The sequence below is a fragment of the Nomascus leucogenys genome, chromosome 18, assembly GCF_006542625.1.
Source record: "Nomascus leucogenys isolate Asia chromosome 18, Asia_NLE_v1, whole genome shotgun sequence".
In the NCBI taxonomy this organism is placed as follows: domain Eukaryota; kingdom Metazoa; phylum Chordata; class Mammalia; order Primates; family Hylobatidae; genus Nomascus; species Nomascus leucogenys.
The window spans coordinates 101,037,571-101,055,352 of NC_044398.1; the positions used below are offsets into that span (position 1 = coordinate 101,037,571).

The 17,782-nt window shown below is 58.1% G+C and overlaps 1 protein-coding gene across 10 annotated transcripts in view; it reads right to left on the reverse strand.

Moving 5' to 3' along the window:
• LOC115831278 (tuberin) overlaps positions 1–17,782 on the reverse strand; it is a 42,093-nt gene that overhangs the window by 14,007 nt on the left and 10,304 nt on the right. For all 10 annotated transcript variants that reach the window (XR_004026801.1, XR_004026800.1, XM_030798951.1 and 7 more), the window contains exons 10-22: positions 16,694–16,820; positions 14,800–14,943; positions 13,650–13,787; positions 13,057–13,160; positions 12,615–12,696; positions 10,634–10,789; positions 9,439–9,555; positions 4,617–4,739; positions 3,615–3,721; positions 3,298–3,448; positions 2,868–2,990; positions 2,247–2,381; positions 839–1,028 (exon numbers count right to left, since the gene is read on the reverse strand). Coding sequence is in view for 8 of the 10 variants with exons in the window: in XM_030798951.1 (XP_030654811.1) it covers positions 839–1,028; positions 2,247–2,381; positions 2,868–2,990; positions 3,298–3,448; positions 3,615–3,721; positions 4,617–4,739; positions 9,439–9,555; positions 10,634–10,789; positions 12,615–12,696; positions 13,057–13,160; positions 13,650–13,787; positions 14,800–14,943; positions 16,694–16,820 (1,697 nt within the window). In the remaining 2 variants the exon portion in view is untranslated. The remainder of the gene's footprint in view (positions 1–838; positions 1,029–2,246; positions 2,382–2,867; positions 2,991–3,297; positions 3,449–3,614; positions 3,722–4,616; positions 4,740–9,438; positions 9,556–10,633; positions 10,790–12,614; positions 12,697–13,056; positions 13,161–13,649; positions 13,788–14,799; positions 14,944–16,693; positions 16,821–17,782) is intronic.

Sequence of the window (17,782 nt, forward strand, 5' to 3'; positions counted from 1 at the left end):
TTTTTTTTGAGACGGTGTCTCGCTCTGTCGCCCAGGCTGGAGTGCAGTGGCGTGATCTCGGCTCCCTACAAGCTCCGCCTCCTGGGTTCATGAGATTCTCCTGCCTTAGCCTCCTGAGTAGCTGGGACTACAGGCACCCGCCACCATGCCCGGCCAATTTTTGTATTTTTAGTATAGACAGGGTTTCGACAGGTTGGCCAGGCTGGTCTCGAACTCCTGACCTCAGGTGATCCACCCACCTCGGCCTTCTAAAGTGCTAGGATTACAGGTCTGAGCCACCACGCCCAGCCAGGCTTCTATGCTTCTAAAGGGTTATAAACAAAACAGAAAGACTGACAGGACCCATATGTGGCCCACAAAGTACACACGATCTTCCCTCCAGCCTCTACACCAAGTGCTGGCCCAGCGGTGCCCTTCTGCCATCTAAACATCGAGGGCCTGCCCAGATGCGCACTAGGCAGGGAGGGGAAGGGGCAGGCACCTGCGCTCCTGAAGTCACAGTCTCGGGGAAGCGAACAAAGCCCCCCTGAAGTGGCGTGTGCTGTGATGGACAGAGAGGAGGCCTACCAGAACCAGGGGAGGGCCACTGCTCGGTGGGGAAGAGGCTTCTTCAAGGAGGGGTGTTCACCTGGAAACTAGAGGGGTGAGAGGAGCCGCCCCTCAAGGCCAGAAGGGAGAGCACTCATGGCAGCCGGGCACAGACGCTCAGGCCCTGAGGCAGCACAAGGCGAGACACCCAGGTTCCCCAAGGAGTCCTGAGAGAGGGCACCAGAGAAGCCCGCACAGGTGACACAGCCCGAACCTCAAGGGTGTATGCGCAGGCAGGGCGGGGACTCACTGGACAGGAACTCCAGCAGTGGGACGGCCATGCTGGCTGTGGCCGAGATGTGGGTGAGCTTCACCACCAGGACGGGCAGTGCCTTAATGATGATGTCAGGCATCTCCACGCTGCAGATGGACAAGGCCACGACGCACTGGCTGGCACAGCGGTGGATGAGGCCCTGCTCCAGGCAGTAGACCATCTCGCGCTGCAGGAGATAGGACACCTCAGGCCCCACCCGCTCGCAGCAGAGGCAGCCTCGCCTCCCCCTCACCAACCTCGAGTGCTCCACCGGGAGAACAGCTGAGGCTTAGGAAGTCCCAGAATGCCTGTGGGGCAGAGCCAGCAGCGCTGAGCTACCCGAGCAGACTCTGCACAGCAGACTGCTCCGGTCAGTTGCATTCTGACACGATCCCACAGGCCAACAGAACCCACACACGCTGGGCTCTCATCCCCTGGTTCTGGGCCCTTAACAGCCTGGCTCTGTTGCAAGGGCCAGTGCTGCCTGAAGCGGCAAAGCCGCCAGATCCCACACCAACCCTAGGCAGTCTCTTCCATGAGGACAGAGAAGATGAGCGGCGCTCAGGCAGAGCCTGGGGCCAGATGGCCTGCTGGGCAGTGCCCCGGGAACAGCTTCCATTTCCCAAAGCCGGCCTCACCCCTCGGATACACTGTGGGCCAGTAAGGCTTCAGAACCTGCAGCCCAGCAAGGCTGGCTATGCCCTGGGGCAAGACCCATGAGGACCCAGTGAGCCTCTCAGAGGGTCTGAAGGGGCCCAACAGGGTGGGGCTGAGCCTGAGGGATGGGAACCCAACATCAGCTCCCTACAGGGCCACCATCAGAAGCTGAGGCCCGGGGCACAGATGGGCCGAGCCTCAGAGTCAGCATCTCCTGGCAGGCATGGCCCTGAGCGGAGGCCAGACTCTCTAGGACAACAGCTCCTCGTCCCAGAGGGCCATGTCAAAGAGAGGTGTGGAGGAATACGACTGGGACAGGGGGCGTGAGGCAGGTCGCAGGTGAAGGGACAGTTTCCGGCACGTGACGGTGGGCGTGGAGGGAGGCAGAAGCCAGAGCCCCTGGCCTGCCCGCCCTGCGCCTCAGAACCAGCCCAGCTCCACCAACTGGCATGGCCACCTGCCCCATGGGACGGCAGGGACAAACCAGGCAACGCTCTACAGAGAGGAGACGCTGTCCGGGGTGGACAGGGAACACTGGACGGCTCCCAGGCCCCAGAGAGAGCTAGAAGCACCAGGGAATCGGACGCCTCCGCTCTGGGCATCTGGCAGCCACCCAGGGAAGCAGAGCCAACTCACTCATTCCTGGCCTGGCAGAAACTTGTTTATGAGAAAAATGTTGGGCCTACCTGGGCCAGGCCCTCAAATCCCAGGCCCCATCAAGCTCGCCTGTCCTGCTCTGACCTCCTACCTGTTTGGTTTTGTCCAGGTAGTTATGGTAAGAGATTAATGCTGTCAGCACTGGAACCACGGCCAGGTGCAGGTCAGTTCTGGAGAAGCCTTCTGGGGCGCCTCGGAGCCGCTCTAGTGTCTTTGGGCCTGAAAGCTGATGACCAAATCCAGGCATGAAACCCCTCCCCAGCGGCCGGGTCATGGGTAGCCAGAGGGGCTGGGAGGCCCTGGGAACGCAGGCCCAGGAAAGGGGCCAAGGGGCTGGGGAGCCTTCTTGCCTCCGTCCCAGGAAGGGCCTCCCTTTCAGAGCGGCGGGAGTGCCTGCCAAGTAACACACCAGGAATGTGATGTGAATGGCACGGGAGCCCCACTTAGGAAAATGACAGATGGGAGATGTCCACACTCAGTGACATGCCCTTGGCTGGGGACCTCTGACGTCAGTCCCAAAAGCTGCGAGTGGGGGCAGGGACCCCTCCACCCTGCCGGAGGCACAATCTACGCTCCAGAGTGCAGCTGAGTCTGAGGGAAATGGAGCCCCAGCCTGAAGGGTCTCACTCACTCTGCCCAGAGGCTCGCACGCGGTCTTTTGGGGAAGAACCCTACTGGGTCCCCCACCCCAACCCCAGGCCGGCCACGCTACCATGGAGCAGAGAGCAGAGCACAGCTGGTCCACGCTGCAAGGGGAGGTAAAGATGAGCACTTTGTAGCGAAGGGACTCAGGCAGCCTGCCCAGAACCAGCTTCAGCACCTTCCAGTCAGACTCCTGTGAGGAGACGAGGCGTCAGGACAGGGCCTTCTGGACCCTGGTGACAGAGGCGGAAGCTCAGCGACTGAGGCTCTGCTTGTGGCTGGACAGCGGCAAGGGCCACGGAGTCCCGTTCTCAGCCAGGGGGAGCCTGCCCAGCACAGGCCTCTGTCCCTGCAGCTGCTCAGGAAAGGGGGAAGGCTCAGCTCTGAGGGAGGGCTGCCCTCCACAGGCCAGACAGGGAGGGAGGCCCAGTAGGCAGGTGGCGGCTCCCTGTCCTCCTGGCCCAACGTGGGACGAATGGTCCCTGCCCAGCCCCACTCACCTGCTTCAAGCACTGCAGCAGGACGCGGAAGAGCAGGGAGTAGGGAAGGGAGCCCAGCCGCACAGCCGGGCCTGCAGGCGCCGGGCCAGGCGGCCCTGTGGGAGGAGAAAGGGGGCCGCTGGTCTTCTTCTCAGAGCCTCTCTCTGGCTCCCTGCAGAAGCAAGAGAAGCAGCTGAGGCCAAGTCCGCGCAGTAGGAACAGAACAGACTTGGTTCCTCCCGACCCTGGGACATCCCCCAGACTTGCAACCAGCGCCACCACGGCCCCAGAGCCTCTGACGCCCTGAGCCTCATGGGCCATGGGGCAGTCCCACGTACATGTAGTCGCACACGCAGTAGGGGCTGAACCGCACGACTCCATCCTTGTTGGGCAGGCCGAGGCGGTGCAGTGAGTCGGCCCGCAGCAGCAACAGGAAGTCAAAGGCCTGTCAGGGAGAGGACAGTGAAACCCAGAGCCAGGCTCGTGCAGGCCCAGGACAGGCGGCGTCCCACCTGATTGGACCCGCGTCCAGCATCACGGGCACTCAGAAAAGGCCACCTGCTGATGTGCACACACCCACGTCCCAACACAAGACACAGGCTCTGTCCTGGTGACATCGGAGGCCCAGCACCCACAGCCTCCTCCCTCCCTTGCCTCGGAGCTCACAGAGCCTGACGTCCACCACCACAGCTGGGCCTGCCTGGGATGGAGGGGATGGGCGCCTCGCTCCTCTGGCAGCACCACACACCCCCAACTGCCAGAAAGCGGAGCTCAGCTCCCAGCCCTGCCACTTCTTCCATCGACAGGCTGAACAGGATTCTGAGGCCACAGGGGTGGCCCCAGAGAGCACCTGCTCTAGGAGGGAGGGCTCCCATCCCAGTCACCTCTGCTCAGCCTGATGCCGACATCCACAGCACAAACTCAGTGCAGCTCCTCCAGCCCTGTTCTGCCCAGCCCTGCCCTCTCCAGCCCTGCCCTGCCCTCTCAACTCTGCCCTGTGCTGCCCACCTGCCCAGCCCTCTGCTGCAGGTCCTTCACAGATTGTGCAGCACCAGGAGCATCAGGGCCACACACTGACCCGGAAGTCACCATGCTTCCTTTTCTCTGCCCCAACCTATGCCACTGTGCAGCTTAGAGCGACAAGCCACAGATGCGTGCTGCAGGCAGAGGGAAGGACACCAGGACTGGGGAGGCTGCGGCCACAGTGGGTGCAGAGGAGGGACGGTCAGCTGAGGCCCCATCCTGGGGCCGTCTCTGCAGCTTCCGGGAACTGCACCTGCCGAGCTGAGGATACCTGGCTGGGCCCCCAGGAACTGGCTGCCCACCCCCAGCCACCGTACCTGCAGCCGGATGCTGCTCGCGATTGGCAGGGTGTAGCTGTGCTTGTAGTGTAGCTGAATGTGGCTGACCAGCATCTCATACACGCGCGTGGCGTGGCTTGCAGGCAGGGTGTACAGCTTGGTCTGCAAAGAGAAGACGCAGCTCACCACGGCGCAGGAGGTGAAAACGCAGCCCTCAGACAGCACCCTTGTCCCGGAGCAGGGGCCGGGACGGCTTCTCTAGAGTGCGTGCTTCAAAACACACGACCTTCAAACCCAGGACCACCAGGGCCCTCTCTCCACAGCAGCAAAAAGTAAAACCCAACCTCGTGCCCATCTCATCATCAGGGCAGCGATCAACAGGTGAGGAAGAGTCCATTCAATGCAGAAGCTCCAGCTGCGTGGCAGACAGGGCAGAATGGGGCAGGGAGTGTGAGCTGCAGGGCGATCCCAAGTGTAGGTAGCCCCTCCCGAAAGCTCAACGGCACCTCCCTGACAGGTGAGACAAGGTGTGAAGAGCATCCGGTGCCTCTAGCAACCCTGGGGACGGGGCCAGCAGGAGCTGGCCTGAGGGACCCTTCGCGGCACTCGGGAGGTAAGTCGTTACACTGTTATTCTTTTAAAGAAATGATTAACACCTTTAAATGATTAAAGAATCATTTAAAGAAATGACTGAGGCCAGGTGTGGTGGCTCACGCCTATAATCCCAGCATTTTGGGAAGCCGAGGCGGGCGGATTATGAGGTCAGGAGATCAAGACCATCCTGGCTAACATGGTGAAACCCTGTCTCTACTAAAAACACAAAAAAATTAGCTGGGCATGGTAGCGGGCACCTGTAGTCCCAGCTACTTGGGAGGCTGAGGCAGGAGAATGGTGTGAACCCGGGAGGCGGAGCTTGCAGTGAGCCGAGATCACACCACTGCACTCCAGCCTGAGTGGCAGAGGAAGACTCTGTCTCAAAAAAAAAAAAAAAATTAGCCAGGTGTGGTGGTGCATGCCTGTAAATCCTAGCTACTCGGGAGGCTGAGGCAGGACAATCACTTGAAACCAGGAGGCGGAGGTTGCAGTGAACCAAGATCGTGCCACTGCACTCCAGCTGGGGTGACACAGAGAGACTCCATCTCAAAAAAAAAGATGATTAAATGATTAACAGTTTCTCCTCGTCTCAAAATATTATGACATAAAAGCAATATCCCTTCCTTGGACAAAAAAGAGGTGGAGGTGGGGGTTCACACAGTGCCTAGCACCCCCCACTCCAGGAAGGCCACATGGGACCAGCAGAAGCTGCCGCCCTGCCAGGTCCACTGGGCAGGCAGGAAAGGAGGAATCAAACTTGTCACCGTGTCCATTATGCAAACTCTCTGACCCTTGAACAGCACGAGGCTGGCCTTCATGGGTCACTTATATGCCAATTTCTTCCACCTCTCCCACCCGAGAGAGCAAGACCATGTGTCTCCTCTCCTTCCTCCTCAGTCCCCTCAACATGAGGATGACAAGAAAGAAGACCTTGGTGATGAGCTACTTCCACTTAAGGAATAGGAAATGTATTTTCTCTTCCTTACGATTTTTTTTTTTTTTTTTTTTTTTGAGACAGAGTCTTGCTCTGTCTCCCAGCCTGGAGTGCCGTGGTGCAATCTCAGGTCACTGCAACCTCCACCTCCCAGGTTCAAGTGATTCTCCGGCCTCAGCCTCCCGAGTAGCTGGGATTACAGGTGTGCGCCACCACATCCAGCTAATTTTTGTATTTTTAGTAGAGACGGGGTTTCACCATGTTGGCCAGGCTGGTCTCGAACTCCTGGCCTCATGATCCGCCCACCTCAGCCTCCCAAAGTGCCAGGATTACAGGTGTGAGCCACCATGCCTAGCATCTTAATAGCATTTGCTTTTCTCTAGCTTACTTCACTGTAAAAACACAGAATACATAAAACACACGAGCTGTACGTTAATCGACTGTTTGTTATCGGCAAGGCTTCTAGTCAACAGAGGGCTGTTGGTAAAGTTTCTGGGGAGTTAAAAGTTAGATGAGGATTTTCACCTGCACAGGGGCTGGCGCTCCCAGCCCCATACTGTTCAAGAGTCAACTATGTTACTTTTCAATTATAACAAAAGAAATGAACACAGGCCAGGCACGATGACTGACGCCTGTAATCCCAACACTTTGGGAGTCTGGGGGGGGTGGATCACTGGAGGTCAGGAGATCAAGACCAGCCTGGCCAACATGGTGAAACCATGTCGCTACTAAAAATACAAAAATTAGCCAGGTGTGGTGGCGCGCATCTGTAGTCCCAGCTACTCAGGAGGCTGAGGCAGGAGAATCGCTTGAACCTGGGAGGCGGAGGTTGCAGTGAGGTGAGATCGTGCTGCTGCACTCCAGCCTGGGTGACATACTGGTGAGACTCTGTCTCAAAAAAATAAAGAAATGAAAACAGCCAGAACCAGGACTCTGCCTCAACTAGGAAATATCTCAGTTCTGCAGCCCAAAGCCTCAAGCCTCCAGGGCTGGAGTTCCAAGTAAGGGCAACAGAACCTCTTTCCTTCCCTCTGCAGAAGCAGGAAGGTTCTCAGTTCTTCCAGGCCATAGGCCCCCACAGCCCAGCACACCCCTTCCCAGTCAGTCAGTAAACAGCATGGTGCTCGTGTGGATGAGACACCAAGGAGGTGATCCCTGTTTTTGTTTTGTTTTGTTTTTGAGACGTTGTTTCATTCTTGTTGCCTAGGCTGGAGTGCAATGGCGTGATCTGGGCTCACTGCAACCTCTGCCTCATGGGTTCAAGTGATTCTCCTGCCTCAGCCTCCCGAGTAGCTGGGATGACAGGCATGCACCACCACGCCTGGCTAATTTTGTATTTTTAGTAAAGATGGGGTTTCTCTATGTTGGTCAGGCTGGTCTTGAACTCCCAACCTCAGGTGATCCACCCACCTCAGCCTCCCAAAGTGCTAGGATTACGGGCATGAGCCACCACACCTGGCTGATGCCTGGTTTTTAATCAAACACCACAGCCAGGTGTGGTGCCTCATGCCTGTAATCCCAGCACTTTGGGAGGCTATGGTGGGAGAACTGCTTGAGGCCAGGAGGTTGATGCCAGCCTGGGCAACATAGCAAGACCCCGTATCTACAAAAAATGAAAAAATCAGCCAGGTGTGGTGACGTGTGCCTATGGTCCCAGCTACTTGGGAAGCCGAGGCAGGACGATCACTTGATCACAGGAGTTCGAGGCTGCATTGAGCTATGATCACAGCACTGCACCCCAGCCTGGGCGACAGAGTGGGATCTTGTCTCAAAAAATTAATAATAAAAAAATCAATCATCACTTTAAACTTCCATGGCAAGAAATAAAAACCCATGACATATAAACATGACACGAAATTGTTCTACCATCCAACATCTTAAGGACGAGCTTTTGAGCAAACTGATTCACACATTATATTTTACATGATACTGACACTGACAGTCACACATAAGTGATGCTGTGAGGCTTTGAAAACTAGAGGCAGGCCGGACGCGGTGGCTCACACCTGTAATCCCAGTACTTAGGAAGGCCAAGGCAGGAGGATCACCTGAGGTCAGGAGTTTAAGACTAGCCTGGCCAACATGGTGAAACCCAGTTTCTACTAATAATGCAAAAAATTAGCCGAGCATGTTGGCAGGTGCCTGTAATCCCAGATACTCAGGAGGCTGAGGTAGGAGAATCGCCTGAACCCAGGAAGCGAAGGTTGGAGTGAGCCAAGATCACACCACTGCACTCCACTCCAGCCTGGGTGACTGAGTGAGACTGTATAAAAAAAAAAAAAAGGTAAATCAGAACCCTTACATGCTGCTCGAGTGGATGGAAAATGGCACAGCACCAGCGGAAAACAGCCTGGTATCGCCTCGAAACATCTAATGCAGACTAAACCTAGGGCCCAGCAATCCACTCCTAGGTGCAGACCAGAAGTGAAAATGCAGACCCCGCGAAGCCCTCGTAGAAGGTTCACAGCAGCACCACTCACCGCAGCCGCAAGGCGGACACAGACCAGAGGTCCACCAATGGAGGAGCAGATAGACAAAATGTGCTCCTTCCAGATGAGGGAATACTACTCAGCCATGAAAAGCAGGGGAGCACCAACAGCTGACACAACCTGGATGGGCCTGGACGCATGGCACTGGCTGGAACAATCCAGTCATGAGACAGGAAACTGTTCTACCATCCAGCATCTTATGGATGAATTTTGTGTGACTCCACTTCCATGAAATGTTGAGAGTAGGCAAATCCACAGACACAGGAAGCAGCTTGATGGTACCCGGGCTAAAGGGCAACGGGGGGTGGGAGCGTGTGCTACTGGCATGCTCAGGAGGTTCTCAAGCTCACTGTGGGGATGGCTGCAGAGCTCTGTGAATTTACTGAAAACCACTGAACTGTTCACTGTGAATGGGTAAATTGCATGATATGTGAATTAAATCTCAACAAAACAGCTGCAAATATTAAATGGACTGCAGGGCGGGAATGGAGGGCCACCTTTACTTCCCAGGTGCTGTGCTGGGCGCCGAGGGCAAGTGCCATGCTGAGGATGGTACATGGTTCCAGCCCTGACTCAGGACCACAGAGACAGGCTCTGGTCAGGGCATAGAACAGGGCCTCTCACATCCCTGCTGTGACCAGGAGAGGCAAGCAATGGAACCTCCTTCCATCCCTCCACAAGAGCAGGAGGAAGGTTCCGCTGCCTGCTGGGACCACTGCACCCTCAGCAAATCCAGGGAGGGTGCAGGTCCCGCTGGGGAACAGACTCCAACACAGCGCAGATGCAGCTGGTGGACGCTCGCCATGCGCGCCCCGGGAGCAGAGCCCTCATGCAGAACACCCACCTGAAGGATGACCAGAAGCCCCAGGACGGCTGTCTTCACATCCTCCAAGGAGGCCGAGTACGCAGCCACATCCCTTTCTTCTAGCTCTGGGGGTGCGGAGAGGGAGCGAGCCATCACCTTTGAAGAGAAGGCCAGGACTTACACACAGGCTCATGGTTCTCTGAGGCAGTAGCCGTGAGAACACTTTCTACCACAAACACCTTTTTTTTTTTGAAACCGAGTCTTGCTCTGTCGCCCAGGCTGGAGTGCAGTGGCACGATCCCAGCTCACTGCAAACTCTGCCTCCCGGGCTCACGCCATTCTCCTGCCTCAGCCTCCCCAGTAGCTGGGACTATAGGCGCCCACCATCGCACCCGGCTAATTTTTTGTATTTTTAGTAGAGACGGGGTTTCACCGTGTTAGCCAGGATGGTCTTGATCTCCTGACCTCATGATCCGCCCGCCTCAGCCTCCCAAAGTGCTGGGATTACAGGCATGAGCCACCGTGCCCGGCACTTTTTTTTTTCTTTTTGAGACAGAGTCTTGCTCTGTCGTCCAGGCTGTAGTGCAGTGGCAGAATCTTGGCTCACTGCAACCTTCACCTCCTAGGTTCAAGCGATTGTCCTGCCTCAGCCTCCGGAGCAGCTGGGATTGCAGGCACCTGCCACCACGTGTGGCTAATTTTTATATTTTTAGTTACAGTCAGGATTTCACCATGTTGGCCAGGCTGGTCTAGAACTCCTGAGCTCAAGCAATCCACCCACCTCAGCCTCCCAGAAGGCTGGGATTACAGGCATGAGCCACTGGGCCCGGCCTTCATCTTTATTTCTCAAAAGCAAAGATGTCTTTTATACCCGACTGACTGTGCAGAAACCAAAATGCATCTGAAAATCAGGAGCAAGCTGTTGGCTGGGCAGGGAGGACAGCAGGCCAAAGCCCCGGCCCCAGGTCTGGGCTCCAGCGTCGGTCATGGAGGCCCAGCCCAGCTGCTCCAGAGTGTGACGGGACACCCATGTCTAGGACTTTCAGTCAGGACACAAACCCAGCAGTGGCAGGCCCTGCACAGGCCTCGGGACACCCATCCTGCAGGGAGGGGAGCCTCACCTACAGACACAGCCATCTGGTCACTCGAAGAAGAGGACAGAGGGCCCAGAGGCCATTTCTGCCCATGGAGCTCTGGCACCCTAGCACCCGGCCCTGGGTGCAACGGCTCTCACCTTCTCGATGATGTCCAGCAGGCTGTTGAAGTAGTGTGTGTGGCAGCCCTCTGCCAGGTCCACCAGCAACTGGGTAGCCAGCTTTCGGACCTGGTGGTCTTTATCCTCGGGGATGTGGGAGAGCTGTGAGATGACCACTGAGTTAATCAGCTCCTCCTGCACAGGCACAAGGGAGGCCAATGAGCACCACATCTCATGACACTTCCAATTCCTCAGGAACCGACCCAGAAGCAGCGGACATGTCCCTCCGGACTTCAGCACAGCTGGGCAGGGAGCACAAGCACCCGCTGAGCGCGACTCAGAGACCCCGGGGCCCTTTCCCAGGAATCCTGTCCAGTTCCTCGTTCAGAAGGCTGGTGAGCACCGCAGGGCGGCCCAGCACAGGCACGGGGCCCACGACTCACAAGGAGCAGCCAAGGTGAGGCCCTGTCCTTCACTGTCACAGCCGAGAACCCCTCCCACATGGTGCTGTGCGTGTGTGCGTGAGGGTGCGTGTGGCTGTGTACACGCGTGGGCATGTGCACGTGTGTGCCTGTGCATGCATGAGTATGCGTGTGGGTGCGTGCTGTGCTGGGAACAGCGTGAGTTTTCACAGAAGCAGATAAAAAGTTCCACAGGAAGAGACCAGGACAAGACCAGCCCTGATGAGAGAAGCCAGAGGACCCAGAGGAACTTCCGGGAGGACCTTAGCTCCCTCAGACAGAAAGCGGGACTGCAATGCCCAGCAAAGGGCAATTCAAGGAGAGTGGACGCTGGGGAGAGGAGCAGAGTGGGCAGCTCTCAGGAGGGCAGGACTGCGAGGCTGCAGGGAGGGGTGCGGTGGGAAGGGACAGCCTCAGAGCCTAAGCTGCACCTCCTGGGAAAGGGGTGTGACTAGCAGGCACACAGGTGTCTCTCAAGGAAGGTGGGCCTGGGGCCACAGAGCTCCCAGAGGAGGGAGTGGAGAGGGAGAGTGCGCAGAGGAGAGAGCACGCAGGGCTGGCGATCAGGCAGGTGCACAGGCTGAACGTCATGACAGAAACGGAAGACAGCGCCCCCACGCAAGACTGGTCTAAACGAACTCGAACATAATTTTCTTTTCTTTTTTTTCTTTTTTTTTTTTTTGAGAGGGAGTCTCGCTCTGTCGCCCAGGCTGGAGTGCAGTGGCGCCATCTCGGCTCACTGCAAGCTCCGCCTCCCAGGTTCACGCCATTCTCCAGCCTCAGCCTCTCCCAGTAGCTGGGACTACAGGCGCCCGCCACCACGCCCGGCTAATTTTTTGTATTTTTAGTAGAGACGGGGTTTCACCGTGGTCTGGATCTCCTGACCTCATGATCCGCCCGCCTCGGCCTCCCAAAGTGCTGGGATTACAAGCCTGAGCCACCGCGCCCGGCCTCGAACAGAATTCTTTTTTTTTTTTTTTGAGACGGAGTCTTTTCTGTTCCCCAGGCTGGAGTGCAGTGGCACGATCTTGGCTTCACCACAATCTCCGCCTCCCGGGTTCACGCCATTCTCCTGCCTCAGCCTCCCGAGTAGCTGGGACTACAGGCGCCCGCCAATACGCCCGGCTAATTTTTTGTATTTTTAGTAGAGACAGGGTTTCACCGTGTTAGCCAGGATGGTCTCGAGCTCCTGACCTCGTGATCCGCCCGCCTCGGCCTCCCAAAGTGCTGGGATTACAGGCTTGAGCCACCGCGCTCGGCGAACAGAATTCTTAAGAGGATCCTGTGCTCGGTGACAACCCGGCCGGAGCTCCCTGAGGGCAGGCACTGTGCCTTCCTTGCTACTTGGCCACATGTCAAGGCCTGGCAGAGGCACCCAGGACGAGCAAGCCAGTGAATGAACAGGGGTAAACAGACCACGCTCGGGGCTGCAGAGGGTCCGGCCAAGATCGAAGTCCCAGGCAGAGCCCGGCTCTGCGGGAGCATGTGCACAGCGGAGACAGCCCGCCCCACGGAGAAACAGTCCTGGGCCCCCAGCTGCAGCCGCCCTGGACACGCACCTCATAGAACTGCCTGTTGATGAGCAGCACGAACGACAGCACGTCCAGCACCTTGATGCGCACGGCGCCTCGGGACTCGCTCCTGCGGGACAGCAGCCTGCTGGGGCGGGTGGGGAGTGCCTGGCCACAGCCCCACACCAGCCTGTCTGCCTGGCGCAGGCCAGCCCGACTCTGGGTCCTCCTGCAGCCAGGCACACAGGGCAAAGAGCTCTGCCTCCCAGGGAGCGTCTCCCCCAAAACAGGGAGCCCAGTGGCGTTATGAGAGGACCCGTCGTGCTGGACTGGAAAGCAAGCTATAACCTGCTCACCCAGAGCCAGGGCTCTCCAGAGGCAGAGAGCAGGGCCCTGCTCATCGGGCATCCTGAGACCCAGCCCGGGTGGGCCCCAGACAGAGACAGGGCCAGGCTCCGGGTGCCAGGCAAGGCTACAGAGGACCCCCCACCTGAAGAATCTCTCCATCAGCGCCTGCAGGTTCTGAATCCAGCCGTCCTTGGCCGGGTGGATGGACTGCGCTCTGTAGGAGATCAGGTTCAGGAGGGAGGACTCCTGTCAAAAGAAGAGCCAGTGTTGCCCCTCTGCCCCTCTGGCGCTCTCCTTCTCCACACTGGGCTGCTGATCGAGAGGCTGGTTTGCTGTCAGAGCCCAGCCGCCTCACAGCCTGCAGCCCACAGCCCAGACACAAAGGCACTCCTGGCAGCGGGCGAGACTTGTGTCCAAACCACTGGGCCCTAAGCTAAGCGTTCCTGGCAAAATGACTGAGGCCGCCTGGGAGCCACAGGACTCCATGGAGTCGGATGGAAGCTTCCTCCACACAGGTGGGAGGAAACTGACGCGTGGGCTAGCACCGAGCTTGTTAGCAAACACGCGCTCTGCCCACCAGCGCCCTGGCAGCCTTCCCTGACCGAGTGCAGAAACCTGGAAAGCAGGTGCCCACCTGGCCCTTAGCTTCTGAGGCTCAGAAAGCTGCACTTCACCCAGCACCCAGCCCCTCCCCACCAGCCAAACCCAAAGGCCCCACGCAGGAGGGGGTCTCACAGGCCTCTGGTCCGCACATCTCTCCACCAGTTCAAAGTATCTCTCCTGAGACCCGTGGAACTCGTTCTGGTCACACAGCTCCTCCACTGTGGTCAACAGGTCATGGACGATGGTCCTGAGTTCCGGGCTGTCCAAGGTCTGCAGTACCAGGCACCATGACACAGGCTGACTTCCACTCCCCACATGGACTCGACACCAGAGGCCTCGCTACACACCCACCTCATGGAGACACCCCAGCCCTCTCAGGCCACTCTGGGCTACATGGGTTGAGACACCCCCCAGATCCTCTCCAGGGGCCACCCTGGCCCACGTGGCCCAGGACACCCCCCAGATCCTCTCAAGGGGCCACAGTCGCTGTGACGGCAGCTGCTGTTCCTGCCCGTACCCCACCCCCAGGGAATCTTGGCTGTGCCCATGCAGCTGGGCCAAGAAGGAAGCTCGGGCAGGAGGGCCAAGAGTAGCCACAACTACAAGCCTTTCTTGCCTCTCCCAGGTCCAGCCTCTTTTAGAAGCCCCAGGCCATGGCCTCTGCCATTGCCACCAGCGGTCAGGGGCAATGCCCTGGCCCAGCGAGAGGCTCTGAGAGGACTTCAGTCCCTGCTAAGTCCCAGCTAACTCCCGGCCTCCCTTCTGCTGCCTGGCCTCCTGTACATCGCCCGCCCCAGGCTCCAGGAAAAGGCGCAGCCCTCAGGCTGCTGGATACTAGCCTCGCCTCCCCAGGGCCCCTGTGCTGATGAGCCTGTGTGGCCGTGGAGTCCTCCTTAAAGCTGTGGCTAACAGACTCGACTAATGTGGTCCTCAAAAGTCATGCCAAAGCCACACTGGCATCCCTCTGGGAACTGTGCCAGGGCCCACTCAGGCCATGAAGGTGGCCTGCAGGTCACTCTGCGGACTGTGGGCAACACTGGCCCAGCCCCGGTTCACCTACTGCGTATTCCTGTCTGGGGCCAAAATGACGCACCACATCTGGAAAAATCAGACCTGTCTCCAGTGGAATGTGGATGAGCACCACTGTGAATCACCAGAGAACACGGTTCCGGCAGTCTCTGCGGGACCCCCAGAGATGGGGCCCAAGGTACTATCTTCCGAGTGGGCCGAGCCTGCCTGTCTGGGGTCCTGGTGCTCCCTGGAGCTCCTGCCCCCACCCCACCTGGAGCTGCTGAAGGAGCCGTTCGATGATGTTCAGCAGAATGTCCCACGTCACCACCTGGAGCTCCTTCCTGTACTTCTTGATGAGCCTGGTGATGGACAGGACGATCTCATAGGACACCACCTCGTTCGGACATGCCATGGCCTGCAACACGAGCCCGGCCAGCACACAGCGTCAGAGTTGCTTGCTCGCTGTGGGACGCCCTCCCAGTCACCCTTGGGACCAGGAGTAGCACGCATGAGCCCGCAGTGCCCACCACACGTGCATCAGGGGCCGCAGAAACAGCACGTGGGGCACCCAGGAGGGGTTTCTACACGCTCCAGCACGGTCAGGACCCAGATGGGCCCCACCCCCACGCCTGCCTGCAAAGTCCCTGACTCGGACAGACCAGCAACTGAATCCTGGGCACCCGGTGGGCCAGCCCAGCAGCACCTGAAAGCTGCCCCGAGTTCTGTTACAAGCTGTGCACAAAGACAACACCACCCCACTGCCCCTACGGGGAGGGGTGTAGCAGGAAGAGCAGAGGATCAGGACAGCCCTGTGACCCGCACCGCAGCTCCTCACTATAAAACCAGGACGATGCGATCACCCCACCCTCCAGGGAGCTGTGAGCACAGAACGAGGACGGACACGAAAAGCGCTCTGTCATCACGGGGCACTGTGGAAACTGAAGCTGTACCACCGGCGTCTGTGCCACGGCGTCATTGCAGAGACAGGGCAAGATCAGCACTTGACAAAACAGAGCCGCCAACAGCAAAAGAACGGCTACTCCAGAGGCAGCGTTCACCCCTCCACTGCCAACTCCAGAAGGTGAAACTCGCAAGATGTAAGGTTTGCTTGAGAATAAAGCCTTTGGACCAGGCGCCTATAATCTCAGCACTTTGGGAGACCAAGGCGGGTGGATCACCTGACGTCAGGAGTTCAAGACCAGCCTGACCAACATGGTGAAACCACATCTCTACTAAAAATACAAAACATTGGCCTTGGCCGGGCACGGTGACTCATACCTATAATTCCAGCACTCTGGGAGGCCGAGGCTGGCGGATCACCTGAGGTCGGGAGTTTGAGACCAGCCTGACCAATGTGGAGAAACCCCGTCTCTACTAAAAATACAAAACTAGCTGTGCGTAGTGGCCCATGCCTGTCATCCCAGCTACTCAGGAGGCTGAGGCAGGAGAATGGCTTGAACCTGGGAGGCGGAGGTTGCGCTGAGCCAAGATCGCGCCACTGCACTCCAGCCTGGGCAGTAGAGTCAAACTCCATCTCAAAAAAAAAAAAACAAAAAAAACCAGTAGCCAGGCATTGTGGCAGGCACCTGTAATCCCAGCTACTCAGGAGGCTGAGGCAGAATGGCTTGAACCGGAGAGGCAGAGGTTGCAGTGAGCCGAGATCGCGCCATTGCACTCCAGCCTGGGCAACAAGAGTAAAACTCTGTCTCAAAAAAAAAAAGAGAGAGAATAAAGCCTTTGGCTAGGCATGGTGCCGGGAGTCTGAGGTGGGTGGATCACTTGAGGTCAGGAATTCGAGACCAGCCTGGCCAACAGGGCGAAACCCCATCTCTACTAACAACACAAAATTGGCCAGGCATGGTAGCAGGCACCTGTAATCCCAGCTACTCAGGAGGCTGAGGCAATAGAATCACTTGAACCCGGGAGGCGAAGATTGCAGTCAGCCAAGCAGAAAGAGCAGAACTCCTTCTCAAAAAAAAAAAAAAAAAAAAGACTAAAGCCTTCACAGGGCCCCAAACCTCACCCCCAGTTGCAAAGCAACTGCCTGGAAAGGCCTAGAAAAGCCCCCGCAGCCCCCACAGCGGGACCCCCAGGGGGGTGGGTGGGCAGGCGTGAGGGGAGCTCTCCCGTTCCTGCCAGCTCACTGCATACAGAAACCACCTCACCTGGTAAAACGATGGCAGCACGGATGTTGGCGAGTTCCTGAGAGAATAGAGCCGGTGGGCTCCCCAGAGAGCCATGCCCACAAAAAACACAGCTCCTCTCAGCAGGGGCGCGTCCTCCATGTAGGCTCTGGAAGTGTTCCCCAGAGAGACAAAATGTGAGCAGGGCCCTGGCCCAGGGTCCGCCATGGATGTGTGAGGTTGCCGAGGCTCCTGCAGCAGCCCCAGAGGTCCCTGTGCTCGGGGGGCAGGAGCACCGCTGGGGAAGGGCAGGGAACAGGCCAGCAGTAACGCTCTTGTTCACTCTCGCACACAGGCGGCAGCTCATCACTGCTGACCACGCTGTGAGCTACAGGTCATGCCAGGGACAGGAAGCAGACAAGAGGGATGGCCCACAGCCTCACAGTCTGGGGGAGACAGGCACCAGCCACACAATCTCACAGGTAAATGCAAAATCTCTTCCTCCAATCACAGCCAAGAAGGAAAGGCACGGCAAAAACTACTCAGTGAGGTGGGGGAGTTAGTGACCACGCTAAGCCCTCAGTAAACAGAGTAACTTGGCAAAGGTGGAAGAACCTGCTGGCAAGAAGAATCGGCATGCACGAGCCCTTGGTGGACAGGAGAAGGCAAGATAGAGGGAAGGAGAGATGCAGGGGCTGGGGCAGGGCTGGGAGAGATGCAGGGCTGAGGCAGGGCTGGGCCCCAGGGCCTGGTTCCACGGATGAGGGGAAGGAGAGATGCAGGGGCTGGGGCAGGGCTCGGAGAGATGCAGGGCTGAGGCAGGGCTGGCCTCCAGGCCCTGGTTCTACGAGAGGAAGGAGGGAGAGATGCAGGGGCTGGGGCAGGGCTGGGAGAGATGCAGGGCTGAGGCAGGGCTGGTCCCCAGGCCCTGGTTCTACGGGAGGAAGGAGAGAGAGATGCAGGGCTGAGGCAGAGCTGGGCCCCAGGGCCTGGTTCCATGGGAGGAGCCTACATCCCAAGGGCACTGGGAACCACCTGGCTTCCGGCAAAGGGTGACACGGACATATCTGCATCAGAAAAAGGCCACCGGGGTGCTGCATAGAGTGGGCTTCAGGAGGCACGGATGGATAC